Consider the following 25,003-nt stretch of genomic DNA (forward strand, 5'->3'; position numbering starts at 1 on the left):
ATGTGCTATACAATAGTTCCTTATCGATTACCTATTTTCTCTATGGAAGGGTATGCCTGCTAATTTCTACCTCCTGGTTTATGCCTCACCCCCTCCCACCTTTCCCCTTTGGCAGCCATAAGTTTGTTTTCTAAATCTGTGATTCTGTTTCTGTTTTGTAAGTTAGTTCATTTGTATCCATTTTTAGAGTCCACCTGTAAGTGATATCCCATGATAGTTTGAAAGGATTGAACCACCTCCTTCCTCTTCACTTTTAGATGGCCAGGAACAAAGGTGGCTGTAAACAGAATGATTCATGCCAAGTTTAAAGCAATGCCACCGAAAATCAAAGATTTAACATACAAAAGCGTATGCTGCCTAAATATGAAGATGTGGGAAACAGACTGACAAGCTGTAGGATAAGTATTTATAACGGTTCATAGGTCTAACTGTTATCCCACCATTTCTATACACTTAGAACGTCACTTTTAAAAATAATTGACAGTACGCATTATCCTATTCCCAAAACACTTGAGAAATTTCCAAAATTGCTAAGCCTTCTTTTGGCGGGGGATAATTTTACTTTAGAAAACGTTGTCTGGACAACACCTGACAAGTCATTTCTCTTCACTCAGCACCCATACAGCCACCACAGGAGCCCCCAGAAATGATGCTGACTCTACCTCTTTTCAGCCTGTGGCCTGATGGTTCAAAATATCCATCTGATTTCCTACCACTGCTTATTTTCCTGCCTGCCTTAGGGGCTGCAAGGATAAATTAGTAGCCTAGATTAGCGTTAGTTTCCATCTGGCCAATTCTGACTTGAGGAGTGAGAGTTCTACCCTAAGAAATAAGAAGCAATGCCCACTTTATTAGACAGGAAGCAGGTGAGCAAGGTCTAGTCCTATAACTTTCGAAGTGTGAGGAGGAGAAAGTGCAGGGGAAAATATTTTCTACCAACACAGACTGAGATTCAAATGCAAATACTTTTTTCAAGCACCTATTATGTGTCAGATCCTTTGCTAGGTGCTGTAGCGTATGACCTTGTTTAATCCTTAGAATTCAGACAAACCTATGACTTTGCATTAAGGCCAGAGAGATGTGCTACTAAAGCACCCACCCAACCCCATTTACCTAGGGATTTAAAGTCTTCCTTAAAGGCAGAAGAGCTGCAATGCCCAGACACCGGCACACAGATGGTCCTTTCCTTCTAACTTGGTGAGAATCAACCTATGCTGTGCATAAAAATCACTACTCAGGCTTGTATATACAAAACTATGTCTCGTGTACTTTACTGGTAAGTTAAGAGCTTCCCAAGGGCTTACTATCTGCATTATTTTAACCATTAAAACCTAATACCCATAGGAGAGGCAACTCCACTTTAATACAGGTAAGGTGCCTAGTGCAGTGCCTGACACCAAGAGAAGACTCTGTCCACGGTCTGTTTTCCATGGAAGAATGTCATGAGAAGGGGTCGGGGCTGCTGGAGAGCTTGTCGGCTTTAGCATTTTATTTTTGTAAGGGGTAATTATGTGAGCATAAGCCCTGTAATGGTCCACTTAAAATAGGCCAACATAGATGTCCTGGAGCAGAACAAATTCCGACCGCGCTGAAATGTATCTTACGTTCTTGCCAGGTCATCTTTAGCACTATATGAAGCAATCCTCTGCTCCTTTTCCCAACCCTCTGTGGAAAAGCTGAAAAGGCATTTGATTTTATAACAGATAAGATTACTGTAAAGTTCTAAAGACCTAAGTTATGAAAGAAGAGGTCTTTTAACCAAAATTTCATTTAATTTAAAAATCTAAGCTGAACTGAGGAGAACTGGATTGGGGAAAAAAAATACAACTGAAGAGAGAATTTTGCCTTTCAAAAAATTTCAAGTGAAGGATTTACCTTATCCATCTTATCTTAGGTGCACAAGACCTTAACTAAAAACCATAATCAGCTCATCTTAATCCTCTGAAGAAAAACACTGTTCATGGCTTAGTGACAAAAGTGATGAGCAAGCACATTTTCCACGCCCTCTTCAAGGGCAATATTTGGAAGCATCTGAGATATTCACATTTCTAAGACAACCACTGTGACATTCTACCTCTTTACTATGGCTCTCCTACAAACTTTTGTCTGCCCAACAGCTAGGGTGTTCTTTGTAATTTTTCCTTTGGAAGTGGTGATAAGCTAAAAATATTTACACTTAATAAATTAAACTTCTGATACAAAAAATAGAATACACTATAATTTTGCATTTTCTTAAAAGATGACTTTAACAGCACATCAAATCACTGGGATTCTCCAGCTTAAACACATCAACAGCTGACCACCTGATGTAGGATGAAATCCAGCCTTTCCACAGCCTTCGCCCTCCAGCATGGTCTGGCCCCAGCCACCATCTGTATCTGATCTTGTGCCACTCTTGCTTGCTGTCTGGTTTCCTGAAGTTCCTATCAAGTATCAAGCTCCTTCCTCTCCAAGGGCCTTTGAATGTGCCGCTCCCCTTGCCTGAACACCCTTCTTCCAACTGGGCTCAGGATATCCCTCCTTCAAGTCTCAGGGAGCATCACTTCCACAGGGAAGTCTTTTCTGACCCAATGTAAGCTACCCTGAATCTCGTAACATTCTTTCCTTTTCTTTCATAATCATAATTTGTCCTTAGATATTGTGTTTATTGGTTTAATGTCAATCTCTCCCACTAGACTCTAAGATCCATGAGAAAGAAAGCATACCCCTCGGTCACGACCCTCGAAGCCCAGGACATGTCTGAAGACAATAAACATCTGCTGAAGAAATGGATGCTGGATCCCCTCACCTTTCCCCACCCTGTCCAACTACATTTGAAATATGGGATATAGCCTTTCCTTTCTTATTTGTTCAACAACTATTTATATTTTGACTCAGAAAACTGAAAAGCAGAACCTGAAACCTCTTTTCTTCCCAAAGTAACCACAACCAAAGAGAAGGAGGGTAGAACTTTGGGTACTGCTTTAGACCCTTGTTTCTTCTTATAATCAAGATAGAATTAGTCATATATGTGGCAAAGGAAATTCCCACAAGAACCCATGACTTGTAGCTTAGCCACTGAGGGTTAAGATGAGATGGCTGAAATATTATCAGAATGCCTCAAAGGAACACCCTTTATTTTCAGATCACAGGGAACTAATTCTAAAGTAACGGTTAATTGAACTGACAGTCCCACAAATTATGATAATCTTCGAAGTGTACAAAAGTACATTCCTGGTTTCATACCATTTGTAACCCTGAACCTATCCTGCACCCAGTGTGGATCAAATGGTACATCAGTGAGCTGGGAAACCTTCATCTTTAGTTTGTTCTCACAGATATCCTACTGATTTATTAATAATCAGGAAGAAAATGTTACTTGAGTGACATCAGTTGCGTATTAAATGGTAGTGATAAACGCTTTGCTTTCATGGCATCATTACCTTTTTCTTTTACCATATGATTCCATTTATATATTTTTTATTGAAGTGCCGCTGCTGTACAATATTCTATAAGTACGATACAGTGATTCACAGTTTTTAAAGGTTATACTCCATTTATAGTTATTACAAGATATTGACGATATCCCCTGTTGTGTTGTACAATATATCCTTGTAGCTTATTTTATACCTAATAGTTTGTACCTCTTCATCCCCTACCCCTAATATTAAAAAGAAAGCAGCCTGATATTCTTCTATTTTTTTCCTTCACTAATAGCAAATGTTCAACAGGGAAAATAAAGTCTCTCCGAAAAATCAAAATTGATATTTCCTGTTTGCCCTACTAGACCAAATACAATGCTATTTAAAAATCATCAGCTATTGTATATTATGAAAAACTCATTCGCTTGCAGAAAAAACACAACGTCTGGTCAACTCTCTTCCTTTTTCTAGACGCAGAACAAAGGCGTTATCTCAGCAGACGGGGAAGAAAACAATTTATGTTTCACGAATTCAGCTCTGCTCAGCAAATTCATTCGTTAATTAAAATAAACAGCACAAAAAAGGGTACGTTTTGGTCAGTCAATTGCCTGCAATCATAGGAGAATTTTGAAATACAAAAGGCTGCGTGTTTTACTTAGCTGAAACCAGAATGTTATTCTTTTATCATTATTTAGCAGACAAGTCATATGAGGAAAACCCTCACAATACTCTGTAGTATACTTGCAGCTGCTTTCAAAATGAGTGGAAACATTATTCTATTTAATGCTTTCATTTTATTTAAAAAGATTGACTTTGTTCTACGTAAAGTTTCAAGCACTGAGCCATACAGCCATAAAGGTTTTTGAATTTTAAAAATAAAACATTTAAGTTCTGCCTAAGAAGCTATAACGCAATTTTAAATATGTGCTGTGTTTTGAAAGAGTCATGAAATTTGTTAAAATGGCATTTTCAGATTAATTGTTAACTTTGAGAAAAAATATTTCACAGGAAAATCACTGTATCATAAAATATATTTGAATCATTAAAGTTCTTATATTTATTTCAGCGAATATAGTTTTGAAAGTGGCACTTCCTTAACCAGTATTACTTTACAGCAGTGTTTCCCAAATGGGGGTGATCTGGAGACCTTTTTGGCTGTCACAACTAGGGAGGTGCTGCTGGCATCTAGTGAGCACACAGAGGCCAGGGAGGCTACAAAGCGTCCTGCAGTGCAGAAGATAGCCCCCTCCCTGCAACAACAGCAGCAACAAACACCTGGCCCCAAGTGTCAATCATGCTGAGGGCGGAAAAACCCTGCTTTAAAACAAAACCGTTAAAAAAATTTTTTTTAATTGAGTTAGTTTTGAACCCAATGGAAAGGTCAGGTTTTCAAAAAGGAAGATATTCTAGGCAAAATACATACTGAGTCACCGCCTGAGAAAGTATAACTTAGGCCCAAATGACACTACTCAGAACAATTAATTTTAAATATATAAAGTCAAGATACAAGAATTTTCTAAATGGGAACAATCTTGGCATTGTAATAAAGCTCCAGTGACATTCAGTTCAAACTTTCTGTGCCTGGTACAAAGTAGGCACTTAACAAATATCTACTGAGGGAAGGAGAAAGAAGGATCTTCTTGTGCCATATCCCAGGACACTGTATACGGTAACATTACACCAAGATAATGGGCTGTATTAGGTTGTGAGGGGTCCTCTAAGCTCCTCCCTTCCTCCACAGCACTAGCATGTAGCCAGCCAGTAGGTGACATTTCCCTGTTTCCTATGCAGCTAGGTGCGTCCACAAAAGTTCTCACCAATGCACGTGTGTGCGCTGCTTACAGGAAGTTGCTTCTCCTTCATTTCCTCCCTTGCCCCCACCCTTCACTGTAGGTTGGGATGTGGAGGTGGCACTGACCAAGTTTCAACCGTACAGAAGACGCTAATTCCCTAAAGGAGAGCAATAAGCCACCTGGGTAGCTGAAGACCACTTGGCACAGAGCTGCCCCTCCAGCAGAGATCAATCATCTCCAGAATGGTATGTGAGAAATGAGCTACTTATTTAATCTATTATACTTTGGGTCTCTTTGTTGCAGCTGCTTGCACAAGTCAGTTCTAAAATCTGATATCCCCTATGATACAAGGGCTACAAATGCTGTCTATCTGAGGAAATGTTAAACTGGCTAACTTCTTAAAGTTTCAGTGCGAATAAGACTTGAAAATCTGGATTATACGGTCACTCTATAGTGACTACTGGTTAGGATGAAGAACTGCCCTGTCTGTTAATAGTGTTAATTCTCATTTATCTAATCCAAATGGAAAAAGAAGGCAAATCTGGAGCTACCTGCCCAAGGAATTCATTGTTTCAATGATATAATATTTACATAAACTCATGCTAATGAAAGCGGGCTAGACCCTGTAAAAATGGAGGCTAAAACAATTTTAACCCTTAAAATTTTATAATTACAGCATTTTCATCTTCTGCCTTTGTCTCCCCTTTGAGTAAGATGCTGGTAAAAATACTAGTAGCAAGAGGGAAAAGGGAGTGAGGGCCAGAGGATTCCACAAACTAAACACCGAGCACTGAAATAATGATTTCTGGATTAAGTTGTATATTCATATCTTGAACATTCAATTAAGTTTGATTCAGAAGCCTCTGTGTCTATCTTGGTTTTCAGAAAATATAGCTGCTTCTTGTTGCACACATTCTTTATTAAACTCCAAAGTATTTTCTAGATTTTATTTGATACAGAATATATTCATTCAACAATTTATTCCTACTTTATGTGAATGAGAGGGAAATCATTGAGAAACAAAATATTTCTTATGCGATGAAATTAAAACACATTACATTTAAGCAGCTTTATGCAATTCAGATTTTCCATTAATATTGCTCTTTTTAAAATATAATTTCCCCCCAATAAAAATTAATGTCTAGAATATTATATCTGTTATAGAGTCATAAACTTACTGAGAAATATTTTTACCTTAAACATCTGAAAACAGTAAAAGTACCAAAATATATATTGTAATTTCCTGACACCCTTCCCCCAAAATCATATTTATGGATTGTCCTGACAAATCTATGGCCATTAATTCAATGATCTATGCAACTTTTCATGGTAACCTGACAATCAAGAGCATCAGGATAACACGATTAAAAAAGTAAAATAGCTTGGTCTGAAATACCTTTTTAAAGTTTCTAAAATTCTAAAGAATTTGAATGCCTCACAACAGAAATCATTTCTAAATTTTAATAAAATTCAGGGCACAAATTAGGCATCTTGTATCTCAAAAAAAAAATCACAATTTACATGTTAAATTCAAAAATCTTTACTATACTGAGAAAGTACTTTTGACTTTTTCTTGAAACAAAATGTATTTCTCCCAACTGAATACTGTTTACTAATTTAGATTCTGACTTTTAATTTAGGAATAAGTTTATCTTATAATATGAAATAAAAATAAAAGTTTCACATTCTCTCTCCTTCCCAATTTCTTTCTGGGGCACTAGCCAGTCACTAAATTATATTCTACTGTTAAAGGAAAAGGTAACTAAAGGACACATCTGGACCCAAGTAAATATTTCACTAGTTTCACCAGTTCCAACTAATGCCCCCAAGGGAACAGTCAATCAGTAAATCACCACAGTGAGTCCACCACAGCTACAACAGGTATATGAAAATGACATTATTACCTACTCCTAAAAATGCAATGATCTATAAACAAATCAATCACAATTCTCAATTTTAAAAAGGGACGAAAGGCTTTAAGAATCTCCAAACATGTCAAGTTCTGGCATGCCACATTTTCAACCTGAGAAGTCTCAATCTCTTTGGACTTCCTTATTGTTTGTTTGATTTCAGTCTATAAATAAAAGAGACTGGTATCAGCCAGTGGTCCTCCACAGGGGCAGTACCCTAGATGTCTCGGAAATAAGCAAGAACAATTAGTTTTCACAGTGACTGGCACTTAGGGAGCAGGGCTAGGGGTTTGCTACACATTCAGGAACTGTCCCAAGTCCCCAGAATTTTCAAATGTCCCTCTGCTCATTCCTTTCATTAGAACCTTCAGTATGACGATCTGAGCCTAAAGAGTAACTTCTTTCCACACATAAACAAGTTGTTTTAATTCAGTTTTAATGAACACTAAATTTTTCAGCCATTCAACTGTCATGTAAATGTCTGCTTTTGTTGGGAACTTTACCAAGTGCCATTCACCATTTCAGAAAAATCACCTCACCAATAGTAAAGCTGCTCCCTGTACCCAAGTCAATGACATGGCATGTGTGGATCAGGATTCTTTTGCAACGACTGCACTCATGTCAATGTTATGGGAATAGGTGGGAACAGCCATCTATTTTATCATGTCTTCCACTAGTCATGCCTGAGCAGTTATATGTTGAAACACCTAATATTTTATTATAAATTACTCTCCTGTTACTTCTTATCCCAATTAGGGCAATGTATTCGTTATTATTAACATAGCCTACTTACATATGCAATTTTCCATACATTTCATTTCGGCATAGTAAAAGGGTAATACAAAGTATTTTATGAAAATGAAAAACTAGGTCTGATAGATATGCAAATCCTGAACCAGAATATCACCTAAGGCTCCTTGCAGCTCCAACGTGCTTTGATTCTACGAAAAACTTTCAGTTTGGCAAGCCCTGATCATTAGCAAGCCTTTACCTCTGCTCAAGTTTGAAAGTATCGCAATTAAGTAAAAATGAAAAATACATGTGGTTGCTAAGGTGATGCATAAAAACACAGACTCTGCTCAACGCTCCAACATTTGTGTGAGCAGAGGGCAATGCCACGTGCTGATGCCTTTTACAGGTGAATAGAGAGGGACAGAGAAATACCTAAGGGAGAACCGAAGCCCTCACATCTCTTTGCTCTCAAGAAGCTACACTACTGGCCTCACAGGTGACTGCTGCCTTGTTCTCTCCTTGGGCTGAGGGTCACAGATCTGAGTGCTGCACTGCCTTAGCCTGTCTCCCCCAAAGTTCATTCAAGAAAATATACACTGGCAAACAGTGCAAATGTCCCAAAAGTGAAACAGGAAGAATACCTCTCACTATCAAACTGTGCACAAGTCTACTTAGCAATGCTTATCGTTCAAAAAGCAACACCCTCAATTCATCACTGGCATGGAGCTGGTATAATCACACTCCACTTTTTCTGAGCCCATCATTCTCTGTCATCAGATTGAAGAATAATTATTATCCCCACTATACCAATTTCCAGGTTATGAAAATGTACTTAACTCATTATTTCAGGAACTGTTGCCCCTTGCCCCACTGGATTCTCAGCGTGTCCACCATCTCCATTATGTCTGACCGTCCACCGTTCTCTCTTTCCCCACCATATTAGCACCCACAGGGGCAACCTTGTTTTTATTGATACATTCCACAGAGTTTCACTTGTTAAAATAAACTCCCTAAGACAAAGTTTGAGGAAATATTCCCTGGTGAAAAAAATAAATCCATACTTCCTGTGTAATAAATATATCCCTCTCGGTCAAATGACCAAGAGTCAGGAAACACCTGATTACATACAAAGTATTAAATATAAAAGAGGAAAATAAAACCTTAAGTTTGGCTCACATAGCAAAACAAGCGCAATCTTGGGAGTGACCAGTTAAGCTTTCTTTTTTTTTTGCGGTATGCAGGCCTCTCACTGTTGTGGCCTCTCCCGTTGCGGAGCACAGGCTCCAGACGCGCAGGCTCAGCAGCCATGGCCCACGGGCCCAGCCGCTCCGCGGCATGTGGGATCTTCCCGGACCGGGGCACGAACCCGTGTCCCCTGCATCGGCAGGCGGACTCTCGACCACTGCGCCACCAGGGAAGCCCTAAACTTTCTTGATGTAGAATTTTCTAACATAATTTTTAAGGAAACAAAACTTTACTGAGGTATTCTAATATACTGGAAGATAATTCTTTGCAAATTATGGAAAGTTAAAAATTACTGTAAGATCAGATGAAAAAAGTAATAAAACTATTCGAAGATACATTATGTACATATAAACATTTAGTTTTTAACTCAAGAGTCTCTGAAAATAAGAAATCATAATTTATACATGAAGGAAAAAAACCTCTATTTTCAGCAATTTCTTTTATAAATGATTCTCTTAATTTTTCCTCACTGGCCTCACATATGTTTAGGATACCAAGCTACCAATTTTCTGAGAACTTGTGTCTTTAACCAAATACATATGGGAAACATAAAAGGATTTCAGAAGCAATACAGCTTAATTCTCAAGTTCCTCAAATTAAACGGTTTAGAATCATTCCCCCTCCTTTCGAAGACCATCTGACCTCAGTGTGTGTTTGGGCTTATCAAGGTTATGGGTTGGTATCTGGGGTAAGGGGCACATTTTAACCTAATGTAACATTTTAAATCTATATGACTTAAAAATTAAGAAGCAGCAGCTTTGCCACTGGCCATTTGAGAAAAGAAAAAGATATAGAAATGGGACTCGGCCCTAGAAGGTTCTTACCCGCAGGGCCTCGATGACGAGGTCTCTGGCCTCCAGCTCCCCTTCCATCACGCTGAGGAGCATCCGAAGCTCTGATTTACTGAGGTTGTCCACATCGAAGTCTTTTTTCTGTAACACAAATTTTAAAAAATGAAAAAACTTCCTAAAGGTATGCAATGGACCATTTTTATCCCAGTGGCTCAGCAAACCCGAGGGGCCCCGTCTGGCAGCAATCCACGGTCTGACCTTCTAGGAGGAGAGGTAAAAACCAACGTGCCAATATCCCAAATCTCTCCACTGAGGAGATCTATTTTCCTAGCCTGCCTCCCCACCCAGCTTCAGGATCTCTTTAAATTATACTGTGCAATACAAATTTAAAGTCCCTGGAGTTTGTATCAAAACAGGCCCAGTGTGTGTTGGGGAGAAGTTGCAAAGGTAGCAAAGAGAGCACGAACGTATTGCTCGAAGGGCCCCAACATAAAGGCTCCTGTGAGGTTATTATAAATTCCAAGACTTCCAATAATAACAGGTCATGTTTATAGAACACTGCAGCAGAGGCCACCAGCTAGCAGCCTACAGCCAAATCTGGCCCACAGATGTGTGTTACTTGGGCCACAAAGTGTTTTGTTTTATTCAGTCAGTGCTAAGAAAATCTAAAGATGTCACCCAAAGATCCAGATCGCTGGCTTCCCCTCAAAACTCAGATGACCGGGTAACCCCAGATTCACATTCCCACAGGGTAATAATCCGCAGAGCCAAGTAGCAGCTGCCCCTTTAGAAGAAGCATGCTCTGTGCTACCCGCGACCAAACACACACACGCACATGTAGTGTGCTTGTAAGAGGCCTGGCCTGCCACCCACATGCAGTCATCTGGGCCTGTGGTCAGGCGAGTCTGGTTCCCAACTCTCTTGTCTCCAACTCTGCCCTCTTTCCTCACAACAACTTTTACAAGCAGGTCTCCTGATAGCCATCTTATAGATGAAGCTGAGAGATGACGGGTTAGCGTGCTCACAGCCGGGCCTGGGTGAGTCCACAGCCCCAGCTTCCTCTACAGCACACAGTCCACTTCTCCCTTCCGTGGAGACTCATTTGACAAACCCAGTCGCCATCAGAGGGAGGGGAGCACACGTTCATCCCCAAACGTCTCAGGACACCCGACCTCAGAAGCCAGTCTTCAGGACGTTTCCGAACATGCCTTCGCATCTGCCTAGCACCCAGTGGTTTCCAAAGAACTCTCAAAGAACCAAATCTAACCTATAAAATAGGTATCATCCCCTCTATTTTTCGGATGAGGAAACCACAGCTCAGGAGTCGGATAATGCACGCAGTTCACACAACCAGGAAATGGCAAAACTGCAACCAAGTACTGGGATTTGTCTGCACACTTTGTCAGCACAGTGCCAACATTCTAGAGATGAAAACAGTGCTATTCTATCAATGATCCAATGAGAACTAGTTTAGCACCTATGTATCTGACACTGTACTATCACTGTGATGACACAGAAGTAAACATAGCAAAGCCTATAAACGATTCCAGGGACTTCCAAACAGGTATGGCCAGAACTGGTCACTTCTCAGTTTCCAAAGAACCTTCTGGAAGAAGATGATGGTATAAAAGGGAAAGAGACCAGAGCTAGCTGGCTCTCTGAAGAAAGATTTTCAAAGGATCTTCCTCTTAAAACTGTTTCTTTTCGTACATACATTCAACAGAGCAGTTATTTGTAAAGGCAGGGGCTAAGGATGGAAAAAAAGAAAAAAACCTATAGCAAGCCTACAGGATGGATAGTTCTGGGAGACCCTTGTTTGGAAGGTTAACTTATGGATGTTCTGTGAATAGTAAAGTCCAATATACTAGGGCTTAAATTCTGCTCCCATTCATACTTATTTCACGTAAGTCTTATAACCCAGTTCTTTTCAAATTCAGGCATAAGAATCACCTGGAGATTAACAATCTGTTAACACAGATTGCTGGGCTCCCTCCTTGAAGTTTGATTCTGAGGTGGGGCTGTGAATTTGCCTTTCTGTGTGCTCCCGCTGCTGGTGGTGGTTCTGGTCCAAAGACGATACTTGGAGAAGCATTCTGTAACTTATCTGAGTCTGTTTTCTCATCTATATAAAAGAAATCCCAACATCTATCCCACAAAGTTCTTGTGAGGATTAAACAAGAACCTATCAATGACATACACCCCCATGTTCACAGCAGCACTATTCACAACAGCCAAGACATGGAAACAACCTAAATGTCCACCGACAGATGAATGGATAAAGATGTGGTACATATATACAATGGAATGCTACTCAGCCATAAAAAAGAATGAAATAATGCCATTTGCAGCAATATGGATGCAACTAGAGATCATCATATTAAGTGAAGTAAGTCAGAAAGAGAAAGACAATATGATATCACTTATACGTGGAATCTAAAATATGACACAAATGAACCTATCTACGAAACAGAAACAGACTCACGGACACAGAGAACACACTTGAGGTTGCCAAGCGCAAGGGGGTTGGGGGAGGGATGGAGTGGGATTTTGGGATTAGCAGATGTGAGCTATTATATATAGGATGAATAAACAACAAGGTCCTACTGTATATGTATAGCTCAGAGAACTATATTCAGTATCTTATGAAAAAACATAATGGAAAAGAATATAACAAAAGAATGTGTATATATATGTATGTATGTATGTACATACATATGTATGTATAACTGAATCACTTTGCTGTATAGCAGAAATTAACATAACACTGTAAATCAACTATACTTCGATTAAAAAAAAAGAACATGTCAATGAAGTACTAAATAAAGGCAGGTGACTGTTATTATTAAAGCTGAGAGCACCCAGATGTTTTATGTAGGGAGGAGGACTATTGGCTATGAGCCTATTTCTTTGAAAATCTATCAGCCCAAGTCCAATAAACTCAGTTTATTGACTATGATGAAAGACTCTTTTATCCTGGTTTTTCCCCACTGAGATGGGAGAGTTAGATGCAATTCTATGTGCATTAGATGGTAACATTTTATTAATGTTACTGCTGGTGGTTCTAAAGATTTTAATTAATTGTACATTTTATTGTCCTTGTTTCCCTGAAGCTTCCCAAGCAAAGCACTCCATTTTAAAAGCTAATAAATTATGAAAGACATTGCCAAGATTCTGATTCACATTAGAGTCAGGAGAGCTTGCCCTGGTTCCATCATCATCAACATCACAACATGTGACCGGCAACCAACACGTCTATTTTTTAATACATCACCGTCAATAAAAAGGAAAATTCATTAAAGAAACACTGTTACAAGGATTCTTGCTAAACCATAAATTATGCTACAGAGAATGTTAAAAAAAATCTGTCTCCCATCAAAATATATTAAGTGATGTATTATTTTAAACATTGAGTGCATCTGTCTGCCTGCTTCTCTCTCCCCTACGTCTCACCCCCACTTCCTCACTAAAGACACTTCTAATGCCGGCCTTCAATCATAAAAATATTATAAGAATATTTTCAAAGGGTCATTCTCCAATACTTGATGTTTTCATTCCCTATTCCGGCAAAACTGGATAAAAGAAAGTACATGAATTATGTTACAGGTCTTAGGACTCTCAGTATTTTACAAATAAATTCAAAACATTTTGGTAGTTTTAGAAAAATAAAGAAGCTCAGAAGCAAAAATCCCATTAAAAAAACTATTATTGTTTCATATTAAGCGTCACTTATCTGACCTGATGCACTTATAGTGCAAAAGTACTTAGATATAGAAAAAGCCATTATTAAAGTTTCTTGGTTTAAGAGCAAAATAATTATTCTAACTTGTGTAATTTTTAACCCACTTCAAGGTAAAATTGACATAAAAATGCTGTACATTTTTAATGTATACAATTTGATGAGTTTGAAGATAAGTATATATACCCGGGAAAGCTTCACCACAATCTATGCTACAAAACAAATCCATCACCTACAAAAGTTTCCTCTCATCCTCTCATTTTTTGATGATAAATCATGTAATATTTTAAAAGACTAACTTGATAACCGAATTTTCAAAAGAAGAGACAAGACCGGATAGATCTAAATGCCACACTCACATAAAAAATTAGGATCTCCATAAAGGCACCTAAGCCAACATGATACCCATGCCTCCCCACCCCCCCCAAAAAACAAAGCAGACATGTTCAGAGACTAAGCTTTATTACTACTGCAACAGCTTTTCCTAATTAACAGAGAAAAATCCAAATCTCATTTTTTAGTGATGGCAAGGCACTCAGAAAGTAAAGGGAAAAAAAAGAAACTGGTAGATTTCAGCTCCGCAGGCCACTCCCCTGCCTGTCACGTTTGATGTCTGCCAGGAAAAGTACTCTAGGAAAAGCACTTCTTAACACCTATTTTTAAAAATCTGGCACAGGCAGCTTAAACTAATCCAGAGTCTGGCCATCAGATAGAAAGACTTCTTTGGGGCATATATACATGAAGGAGGAGACACAACCTCAAACTCTTCCTGTTCAACACAGCAGTCTGCAACAGCTCTGAATTATGCGGAGCAGGTGTGGGGATTGGCATTCTTCTGGATAGTCTCCTATAGGCTCGGAGAGAGGGAGGGAAAGGGAGGAAGATGACAAAATAGAACCTGGCTGAACTGTCATCTTAACTTGCCAACTGAACATAGGCCAATACCAAGTTTCCTCCACTATCACTCTCCTCCCACTCTTCCTGAAAGAAACAAATCTAAAATACTTGGTTTATGTAGGGAATTCGACAGTCACAGCCAAAAAGCACCAGAAGACCCTTACCTGTATCCTTTAGGAATTAATGGGGTGAGCACACTGATGGGTACCATAAAAGCCTTCAGGAGTTATTATGAGTCACAGTGGCAGAAGTGTCCCTCAGATCTTTGCCCAAACACATCAGCTATGGTGAAAATCTAGTGACCAGACACAAAGCCAAACATGTTCTCTGGCTTCTCTCACAGACACCAAGAGCATCTCCTCCAGTTTCAAATCTAGTGGGTTGTGCCTACATTTGATCAATGAATTTACAAGGGAGGGAGGAGGGGTACCTGAGAAAGCAGATGGACTGAAAGAACCTTATTTCATCTCTTTGGACCTCCGGTTTCTCAGTGGTAAAAAGAGAATGTTGTACTAAGTGATCTTTAAAATCTCTTCCAGACACCAAATGTCCTGATTTCACATACCATCAGAGTAACTGGATTACTGGACTGAGGAAATTTAGGTCATTCATTGAAGCCTTTGAGAAATATTTGAAGAAAATTGAGTTTGCCTCTTTACTCAGAAGTAACAGAAATGTATTTTCCTCCCAGTTTAATAGTGGGTACTAATAATTAATAACGCATTCAGAACTTCCTGTGTAAGCAAGATTTATGCTTTGGGAATGAATAAAAAAGGCTGTAAGGAAGGGAAAAGCAATGAAACTCGTCTTGAGATTAAGGAGAAAAAGCAAAATGTGAACACTATCATTAACATGAAAAAATTAAAAAGAACCCTTACATTATTTTTAAAATGTGAATTTGGCCAGTTATGAGGATTTTCACGATGAAAAGTACGTGTTTCCATGGTCTAAAACTATTTCAAACTATTTCTGCAGTTATGTCTTGCTTTGAGATTATTCCTCCTGACTTCTCTCTAGAGGGAGGTAAGAGTTTTTCTGCCCAGGGCTGCATACCTCTAATTTCGTTCTTCCTAATCCTTCTTTCTCCTCTAATTCGTCTGAATCCCATTTTCTTCAGGACACAGCTCAAATCCCACTTCCTTATGTCTTTCCAGACACATAAATCTCTCATTTTCTCAGTTCAGTCTTAGAGTCGGTTCTATTCGCTGATTTACAATTAATCATGCCCTGCCTTGTGTATTTCCTCACTATATTAAACTTTACTTATCCATATTTACTCTATTTTCTCACCTCTACTAGAAGTGTCAGGACAGCAAGAGTATTACATCTTTACATGATTTTACCTAACATATATGCCTCCTGCTTTTGGTGTGAAAATGCCTCTTTCACTCAGTATAACAACACAAACCATGTAAATATGTGTAAACGGATATACTAGTCTTACTTAGGTACAATATTATGGCCCACTCTGGGGGCAACTAAGTAACTGATCAATCATTTTCATTCATTTTTCAAAAACCACTTACAGGAACCTAAAGTAGGGCAACTTGGCGTGTGCCTTTAAAGCCACATGCTGAGAACTTGGGATCAACTCTCCATGGCCATGCACCTCAAATCAACCATGCCACCCCCACCCGGGGTCTGTCATGCAAGACAAGCAACTCAGTGCATTAGAAGGAAGTAAAGCCAACAAGTAAACAGACCGTCAGGAAGGAAACCTGGTAATAGATGTAATTAATTTCAAGTTCGAGAAAATGGGAATGAAAAGCACAAAGGTGGCTCAGTTAGGGGCAGTAGCCTCTGGTAATTAAGTGCAGCTACCTCCCGTTTCCTCCTTTTAGATCTCCTCTCAGCCTCCATTTTTACTTTGGAGGAAAAAAAGGACCACATCTCAGATAAAGCAAATGTCTATTTCCATCGTAACTCAGTTTTTCAATGTTAACACCACCCCTATGTGGGACATGGATCATTTTCACGTGTGAGCTGGCACCCAGATCCAGTAATTGTCCTTTAAGGAGCTTAGAATGCATTGAAGACTATCACTTCAATTATCTGCAGGTGGCAAAGGTCAGCACGCTGATTTTCAAGCGAAGAGCTGAGACATGAGTGACTAAATGATCTTCTTACATTTACAAGGCCCTTCTGTAGAAGAACTCAGGCCTTTGGCATTACCTTGTTGCCTTTTCAATGAAATATAAAAATGTCAAAACCAAATCATTTGCAAAGAAGTGTCCATTCCACGTAACAATGTGGGCTCTACTGCACTTACTATAATAACATTTTACATCCATGTTCAACCTATTTGGTTATTTACTAACAATTTATTCCAAGACAATTTTTTTCTCTTAAACCAGGATTTCTACATGGATGGCACCACACTGTGCACAGCATTAGTAATATGATCTCAATATTTTGTGCAAGTTATTTTAAGAAATTAAAGTAAAATTTTTAAAATCCTCTGCTTTCAATGTCATCATTATCATCATCTCTTTTGTAACTGTTCTCCATTTCTTTACCTAATCATCAAAGACAAGTTTCCTTTTCCCCGTTATATTAGTCCTGCAAAGGAGCTCCAACAGAGAAGAATACAATCAAGTGCATTCAAATAAAGCCTCCTTCTAAAGCAATAATCAGACGGTGCTTAGGTGGTAAACTATGCAGGGGCAGAAGGGAGAGAAACTGTCCATCCTTCCTGGGCACCTTCAAAGCTGAAATCTAGTCCCACGTTTCTAGACATGTGCAGACTATTGCAAACCTCCTTCCTGCCCAATCTTTCCTTCTACTTCCTTTTCCTGTTTCCAAACTTCCCTGCATCTCCCTCTTGATCGCCTCTCGACCATCCCCTCCTCCACACCCCAGTGGGTGATTTGGCCTTGACTCTATTGTTAGAAGAATTCGGGATGGGAGCGGTGCAATTTCCATCCCTCCACCTACGCATCCCCAGCCTCAACCATTGTTTTGAAGAGGGAAAATTTAAAGGGAAAACTAACCATGTTGGAAATTAAGTTAAAATTTAAAAAAAAGAAAATCTGTGAAGTATCTGAAATATCATTGAGAAAAGCACCTTAGAAGGGGACAATATAAAAATAAAAACCCAAAACCATAAGAATCAGGGTCATTGTGCTCAAACAAGAGGAGCCCTCTAACATCTATAATGTTCATTACTACAAACTTCAGGACAACAGTTTCATCACAATCTAGTAACACATGAAGTAAAATTTCTAGTTAGCCATCAACATTAAGAATTATGACACAGCCTCTTGGTGAGTGTTCATTTTCTTCATTCAATAAATATTGGTGGAACATCTACAATGTGCCTGGAACTGTGCTAAGAAACCTTAGCTTTTACAAATGAAACCCACACTGCTCTTCTTGAAAGATGAGGCTGCTCTCTCCCAGCCAGGGCCTTGCTGTGCATATGATCAACAGCAGATATTTGTAAATGGCTAAGTACTAAGTCTGTGAACCATTTTCTCACCTCATAAAGTTATGTGAAACACAGGAGGATAAAACCAACTGGCAGTCTAGCCTAGGCATGTATTCAATCATAGAGGAGGACAAATATTTTTCTCTAAACAAAATTGCTCCTGTGGGAAATATAACAGTGATAGCAACAACGATAATAAAGTCCAAAAAACAGATGCAAACATAAATATATAACCTATTTAAAAATAAACAAAGTAAGAAGCATCATGATAAACTCAGTTATATTCTGATCTTTGGGCATCATTTTTGTCAATTTCTTCAACCTTTAAGCAGTTTTTCTAAAGCACATACTTGAGACTGAAACTTTTATGCTCATCTTTGCCCTAGGCCCCCTCTCAAGGAACCCTAGAAACCCACCACACTTGTACACAGCTACCTGCAGTCTCCCTGCTCAAGTCCTCCATCCTTCTGTGAAATGTTTCCAGATCTTTCCACTAGGAATCCTGCCTGTGACTCTTCTTCTCCAGACTCCTAATGCAAATTTTTTGTGCCTCTCATGACACCATGGTCTTTGATTTGATTCCCTGGTGCATGTGAGGTTCTAGCACTGAAATGTTTTACTTTAGGACAGCAAAGATGTTACAATGTCTCCACTTCAGTATGTATTTGGTAATGTGTGTTAAATCTACAATATTTCTTACCTAAATTATACTGTGAAACTTTCAATACTCTATAGCTGCCACATAACTGTAATTTTTTAAAGAAAGCTTAGCAAAATTGGCTAAAAAGTTTCTTTTTATTGCATTTACGTTCAGTACTGTCACCTGGAAACACAATTTTCAAGGTGCCAGCTGCTAATTTGTTTAACATCACTATTGTGCATTTTTAACAAAATAATTATCCAAGTTTTTTCTTGTCACTATCACCATGACAACAAAATTTATATCTACTTTTTGTATATTAGTTGCTCCAGAAAAGCCCAGAATGACAAGAATGTTGGTCTGCTTCCCAAACATAGTTCTAAAAAGATCTACATTTTCCTTTCACTCTTAAATTCTTTGGTGACAATAAAAAGCTGGAAGATTTCTGTTTTCCATAGTGCCTTATCCATTAGGACGTATTTTCAGAGTAGACATAGCAATATAGTCTAAGAGTCATCACATTTGGCTAAGGCGCTGAAAATAACCCAGGTCTCCGGCATGGTTCACAGCAAAGACTATTAATATGACCCTATTGAATAATGTAGCTGTTACCTTAGCCTTATACTTGGGATGCTTTCAGGATTTAAGCAGCTAAGAACAAGGACCACAAACTAAATTTAAAGCACTCCACTGAAAATCATATTAAGCTGAAAACTATAAATTAAACTTGTCTCTAAGCAACAATCTAAATAGTCAAAACTTAGTGAAAACATTCACTTTCGAAAATAGCCTACTGCTTTGGGTTTCCATTGACTCATTACTGCCAAATATACATATAAAATGCATAATAAGTAAACCAACTTGAAATGAAATAAAATTCAAAAAAGAATTACCCACTAAAAAATTAAGTCCTCGGCTGCCATAAACTCAAAATGCATCAACATGCCTTTAAATTTTAATCATTAGATAAGAGGCAGTTATAATGACAAATATTCTTCAACCTAACTTTTCTTTAATTAAAAAATCAGTCTAGGGGGCTTCCCTGGTGGCGCAGTGGTTGAGAGTCCGCCTGCCGATGCAGGGGACACTGGTTCGTGCCCCGGTCTGGGAGGATCCCACATGCCGCGGAGCGGCTGGGCCCGTGAGCCATGGCCGCTGAGCCTGCGCGTCCGGAGTCTGTGCTCCGCAACGGGAGAGGCCACAACAGTGAGAGGCCCGCGTCCCGCAAGAAAAAAAAAAAAAAAAAAAAATCAGTCTATAGGTCAAGTAGCTGATATAGGCAGACTATTAAGTGAAAAGTTAAATGTTCAGTTTACTGCATAAGAAGCCATCATTAAAATTTCACTAAAGTACCAAACATTTTTTTAAATACTATATTAAGAATTCTTATTGCATCTCCTCAGAACCCTATAGGATTTTATGGAAATAACAAAGGAGTTTCACTTTCACAGTTTTTTCGTGGCTATTCAAATCAACCAGGGTGAAATGATCAAACTTCTACCTATAAGCAGTTAAAAATCAGGCTCCTGAAAATTTTAAACAGCAGAAAGGGAACACTGAACTTGTTAACAAAAAAATCTGCTTAGTGTCTAAGGCTCTGTTTATAATCTAACCAAATAAAACTATAGGTCAGCTACAGAGCATAACTCAGCTGTTTTTGTTTGATTTAATTGTCAGGTGATTAAAATACTGAGGGTAATAGAAAAACCCATTTTAAGTCAATTAAACAAACAAATTCAACCTTCCTGGGAAACAAGAAACACACCCCTCTTTCTTTTTTCTCTCACTCCCCTCCCCTTACCATCTCTTGGGGATGAAGGTACCCAAACACTTCAACTTCTCGGAGAGGTTTGTTGTCTTAATAGCTACCTTCTTTTACTTCACGCAGGGGAACTGATTTCCTGCATCACAAGTAGGCAGATTTCATACGAAATCTTAAGATCACATTTTCTACGTAAAGAATGAAAAATCTATTTTCCTAAAAGTTTCAAATCAAAACTTGCCAGTTTCACAAGTGGAAATCAGCAGCCCTCCGCCTCCGTGTTTCCTTCTCTCCCTGTTTCTCTCTTTCCTTCCCAGGCTCAGCTCCTCTCATGCCCAAGTAGCTTTCCTCCACATCTCTCCTCTACCTCTCCAGAAAGCCCTACCTCCAAATACAAGGGGAGGAAGTTCAAGCAGCTCTGGCTATTCACACCTGGCCCTGCCCTCAGCTGCTCCCTCACCGAGTCTGGTCAGGTCATGAGTGGGAAAAACGGAGGGGCGTCCACGCTCGGCTCACTGCATCCTACCCGGAATCTCCTGGGGGAGCAGCAGAATCGCGCCTAGGGTGGGAGGCGCTCCCAGAGCTGCCTTTCTTTGCAGATTCTTGCAGCTCCTACCAAGCTGCTTCCCAAACCCCAAAAACATTTCCACGCAGGAAATGTGGGATCAGCCTTCCCCTAAGGTACGGGCTGGAAACCAACCGATGAGCCTCTGTGCACGGGGAGATTCTGGGGGTGAAAGTAGGGGCCAGCGATGGATGGAAGCTCATTTGGCTTCTAGACCCCAGGGAAGAAACACACTGTATTGATACCAGGTGTTGAACCTCCACCTCGCCGGGGCATAGTCTCGGGAAGAACGAGGACACCTCCCCCGCCCCAACCCCAATCCCCATCACCAAGTGATGGGGTAGCAGGCAGCTGGGACCCAAAGCGCCGGCGCTCAGCGGCAGCAGCGCCTACAGCTGGGCATGGGGCCTCTCCCAAGGGGTCTCAGGCACACGAATGAATACACACACACGCACACACACAATGGGCATCCCCACACCTGCTCGGCGCCAACCCGCCTCCCCCTCGCTGCTCTCCGGGTCCGCTGAGAGGTGCCAGGCACCCCCGAGACACGCGCCCACAGCCACGCGCGCAGAGAGAGGCCAACAATGGGAGGGTGTCCAGTTCGCCGGGAAACACACCCCAGCCCTCACCCCTGGCCAAACCCGACCGAAGCAGAGGGAGTGGGTACAGAGGCCACACGCAGGGAGCCCCGAGAACCGGGCGGACCGGGGCTGCTTCCCGCGAGGCTCGGAAAGGACAGGCGGTATCCCCAAGCCAGGCGGCCGCCTCGCCCCGGCCTCGGGGGATGAGGCACCCCGAGGAGGGGGCACCCCGAGGAGAGCGCACCCGGAAGAGCCCGGGCTGGCAGGGCGCCCCGGGGGCTCCCACCCCGGAACCCCGCGCCCACCCTGGGACCTCGGTTACCGCCGCCTCCGCCGGGGCCCTCGCCGCCTCCTCTGCGGCGCGGGAGAAGTCGGGCTCGCAGCTCGCGCCGTCCGTCGCCATCTTCCTGCTCTAGCGGATCCGAATGCGAGCTCGGAGCGGCAGCTCCGGGTTCAGCCCTCCCGGCGGCGGGCGGCGCTTAACCCGCGGCGCTCCGGGGACGCGGGCGCTCGCAGCCGGGCCGCCGCCGCCGCTGCAGCGCTCCCTCCGCCCCCTCGCCGCCGCCCCCGCCGCCTTAACCCGCTGCGCGCCGGTGCGCCGCCCGCCGCCGCCTGGTCCTCGCCCGGGGCTGCCAGCCATCAGCCGGCTCCTTGAGGTGAGAGAACTGGGCACGTGCCCAGGCCGGGTTAAGGCCCGGAGCGCAAAGGTCAGAATCAAAGCTCCAGGGCGAGGCGAAGGAAAGAAGGCGCCCAAGAGCTGATTCGCCTGACACGGCCCCACCGAGCCAGCGGGGCAACGACGGACCGATTAAATGCCCGGCCTCCCTAATCCGAATTCTCTGTTAGAGCCAGGAAAGTCCTTCACTTCAGCCCCCTCTCTAGCCCACCTCTAGAAAACACAGAAGGCACCCTTTGCTTTTTTCTTAAAAAAAGAAAAAGAAAAAAATTTTTTTTACATCCAATACTGCCGCCAGGGCGTTTTTACCCATTTGGTGTATATGCCTGCCTTTGTTTGATTCTCCTTCTCCCAAAACCATCAACTTCCAGATCAAAATGCGTGCTGCTACCCTTTATTACGTTACACCCGGCCCCTCAGCCCTACCTTTCTATACAATCTCTTTTCAAGAAAGGTGAAGCAAGGCACTTTTTCGTTCTTTACCGCAAAACTGAGTGATTTTCTGAAGGGCTAACCAAGAAGTGTTAAGTGTCATCGCTTGTAAAAGAAAGCTCTCTACTTTTAAGAGAATTTAAAAGAATTACTCCCATGTGGTGGGGACACACACACCAAAAAACAAAAAGAAAATAAAAACTTGCCTAAAAATTGATTTTATGGGAATTATAGGTCTCAGAAGGTATCTCATGAGATGAGTGAGTTAGGCTCAAGCTCTTAATTTTCCCTTCCCACATCGGATTCAGTTCCTACCCTTTCCTGCCAATTCCTAGGATGTGAAAATCTATCACCTTATCAAGACCGTATGGTTACATGCCTTCCCAAATCACCAGATCCCAAAAATGTGCTGAAAGCACAAAATCAAATGGAGGCATTCAAGCTGTGTCTCAAAGAAGTAAAAGCAAACCATAACCAAATCCTGGACTTGAATTTCTGGAAGATGATGTTTAGTCTGAGGGTTACAGATCAGAGTTCATTCTTTAAAATGGCAGACTCCTAATGAAAGGTTTCAGCACTTTTATTGCTTCACTTTCCAAACTAGATCTAAATATGACACAAAACGGGGCAGAGAAAAATCTTTTCTGCAAAGGCCCTGAAGGGGGGGCGGGGGGGGATCAATACATTGTAAAAAGTTCCCTTCCAGAAAAGGTCTACATCAAGAAAGAAGTTTCACCTGGAACCCTGGGGTTAAGGGTCAAAGGTTTAGAAATCACCTCCAGGGTATCCTATAACCAGAGGTGCTCATTATTTTTCTTTGACTTCACTCTGATAGCTACTCCCTCTCTTAGCCCTATGTTTTCCATCCCTGTTCATTGTACCACTTTCTTTTATGAAATATTCTCTCTGAAATTGCTCAATATTAGAATAACTAGATTCCTTGTAAGATGAAAGAAAAGCATTTGACAGTAAAACTTAGGTGCTGAACTGATAGTAAAAATTTTAAGTTGAAACCTAAAAGCATTCCTTGTTCTTTTCAAAATGCATTTTCACATCACAAGGTAATACATTTTCTTGATACTGATACTTGATACTGATGTTGAATTACTACCCAAGAAATTAACCAGCCCACTTCTGGGGGGGGGGAAATAAAGAATAAACTTCACTTGGGAGTTAAGAACTGGGAATATGACATGACAATATTTCTGGGAAGCAAATCCCATTCATTTTATACATGCAAGCTCAATTTTAAAAAATCGTCATTGGGATGAAATAGCTTCTATTAGTCTAAATAAAATTAAAGCAGAATCACATCACAAAGGAATCAATCCCTGAGTGGTTTCTTCCCTCTCACCTTTTTTTTTTAAATGAAAAATAAGCAGGTTAAAAAAAAAAAAAGGAAGAAATCACAGGACAGCACATTTTCTAACTGCCAAAATCTAGGACATGGGAAGGAAAACAAACAGCATTTTGTCTCTACCTTAAAGCTGCCACTGCCCACTGCTGAGGGCTGAAGGAATATCCCACCCTACTGCACAGAAGTAGAACACGAGGAGTTAACTGCCTCACCAGCTGCCTGGCCCAGGCTGCTTCTCCACCTGGAGGACACTTGCTGGGTTTTTTTTACTCTCCTGAGAATTAGCCTCTGTTGAGATTGCAAATTAACTCTTTCTGAAAGACTTCCTTTGCACAAAGACAGGCTCTATTAGCATCAAACCAAAATAGATCTGAAAGGGTAGTGACTTGATGGCTCTAGAAATTAAATCTTTTGAAGCTTCATAAACAGCTTAAAAAAAAAAAAAAGACATCGCAGGGTTCGAGTGAAAATTTCTGGAAGGTGGGGAAAAGAAGAGAGATGGAAGTATACACAGGAAGAAAAGAAACTAATATATATAACAAAATGAATCATGATCGTTAATCAGTAAATTTCTTTCATCATTAAAATGGAAGGAGAGATGGCCCTCCCTGGTGATCCAGTGGTTAAGACTCGGCGCTTCCACTGTAGGGGGAATGGGTTCGATCCCTGGTCGGGGAACTAAGATCCCGCATGCTGCACGGTATGGCCAAAAAAAAAAAAAAAAAAAAAAGGAAGGAGAGATACTGAATATTTTACAAACAGAGAAAACTATTGGTTTCATTATTTTCTGAATCCTGGAATAGAGGTATTTGTGCTACGCCATAGCACACTCTTCAAGATTCTCTTTTAAGACCAATGAAATGGGTTTCTGCAGCTAGAAATGCAAACTTAGCTTGGGGAGCCAAGTGGCTTTCTGATTAAACCATGGCCTCGGCCTCACTAGCCACATCCTCCAACCCGCTAAACCAAAAACCCAAAGAGTTATACACAATGATGCAATGGGACGCTTCATCTTTTCACATGGAAGGAACTTACACATATCCTAAAACAGTTTC

The 25,003-nt window shown here is 40.7% G+C and overlaps 1 protein-coding gene across 3 annotated transcripts in view; it reads right to left on the reverse strand.

Moving 5' to 3' along the window:
• The window catches only part of CTTNBP2 (cortactin binding protein 2), a 179,815-nt gene that overhangs the window by 130,016 nt on the left and 24,796 nt on the right, over positions 1-25,003 (reverse strand). For 2 of the 3 annotated variants that reach the window (XM_079932472.1, XM_079932470.1), the window contains exons 1-2: positions 21,806-22,016; positions 9,906-10,013 (exon numbers count right to left, since the gene is read on the reverse strand). In XM_079932472.1, the coding sequence (XP_079788598.1) occupies positions 9,906-10,013; positions 21,806-21,886 (189 nt within the window). In that variant the 5' untranslated portion in view covers positions 21,887-22,016. Of the gene's footprint in view, positions 1-9,905; positions 10,014-21,805; positions 22,017-25,003 lie in introns of those variants that run through there. The other variant, XM_079932471.1, reaches the window with a different exon arrangement.

Source organism: Stenella coeruleoalba (assembly GCF_951394435.1).
Source record: "Stenella coeruleoalba genome assembly, chromosome: 9".
NCBI classification, from domain to species: Eukaryota; Metazoa; Chordata; class Mammalia; order Artiodactyla; family Delphinidae; genus Stenella; species Stenella coeruleoalba.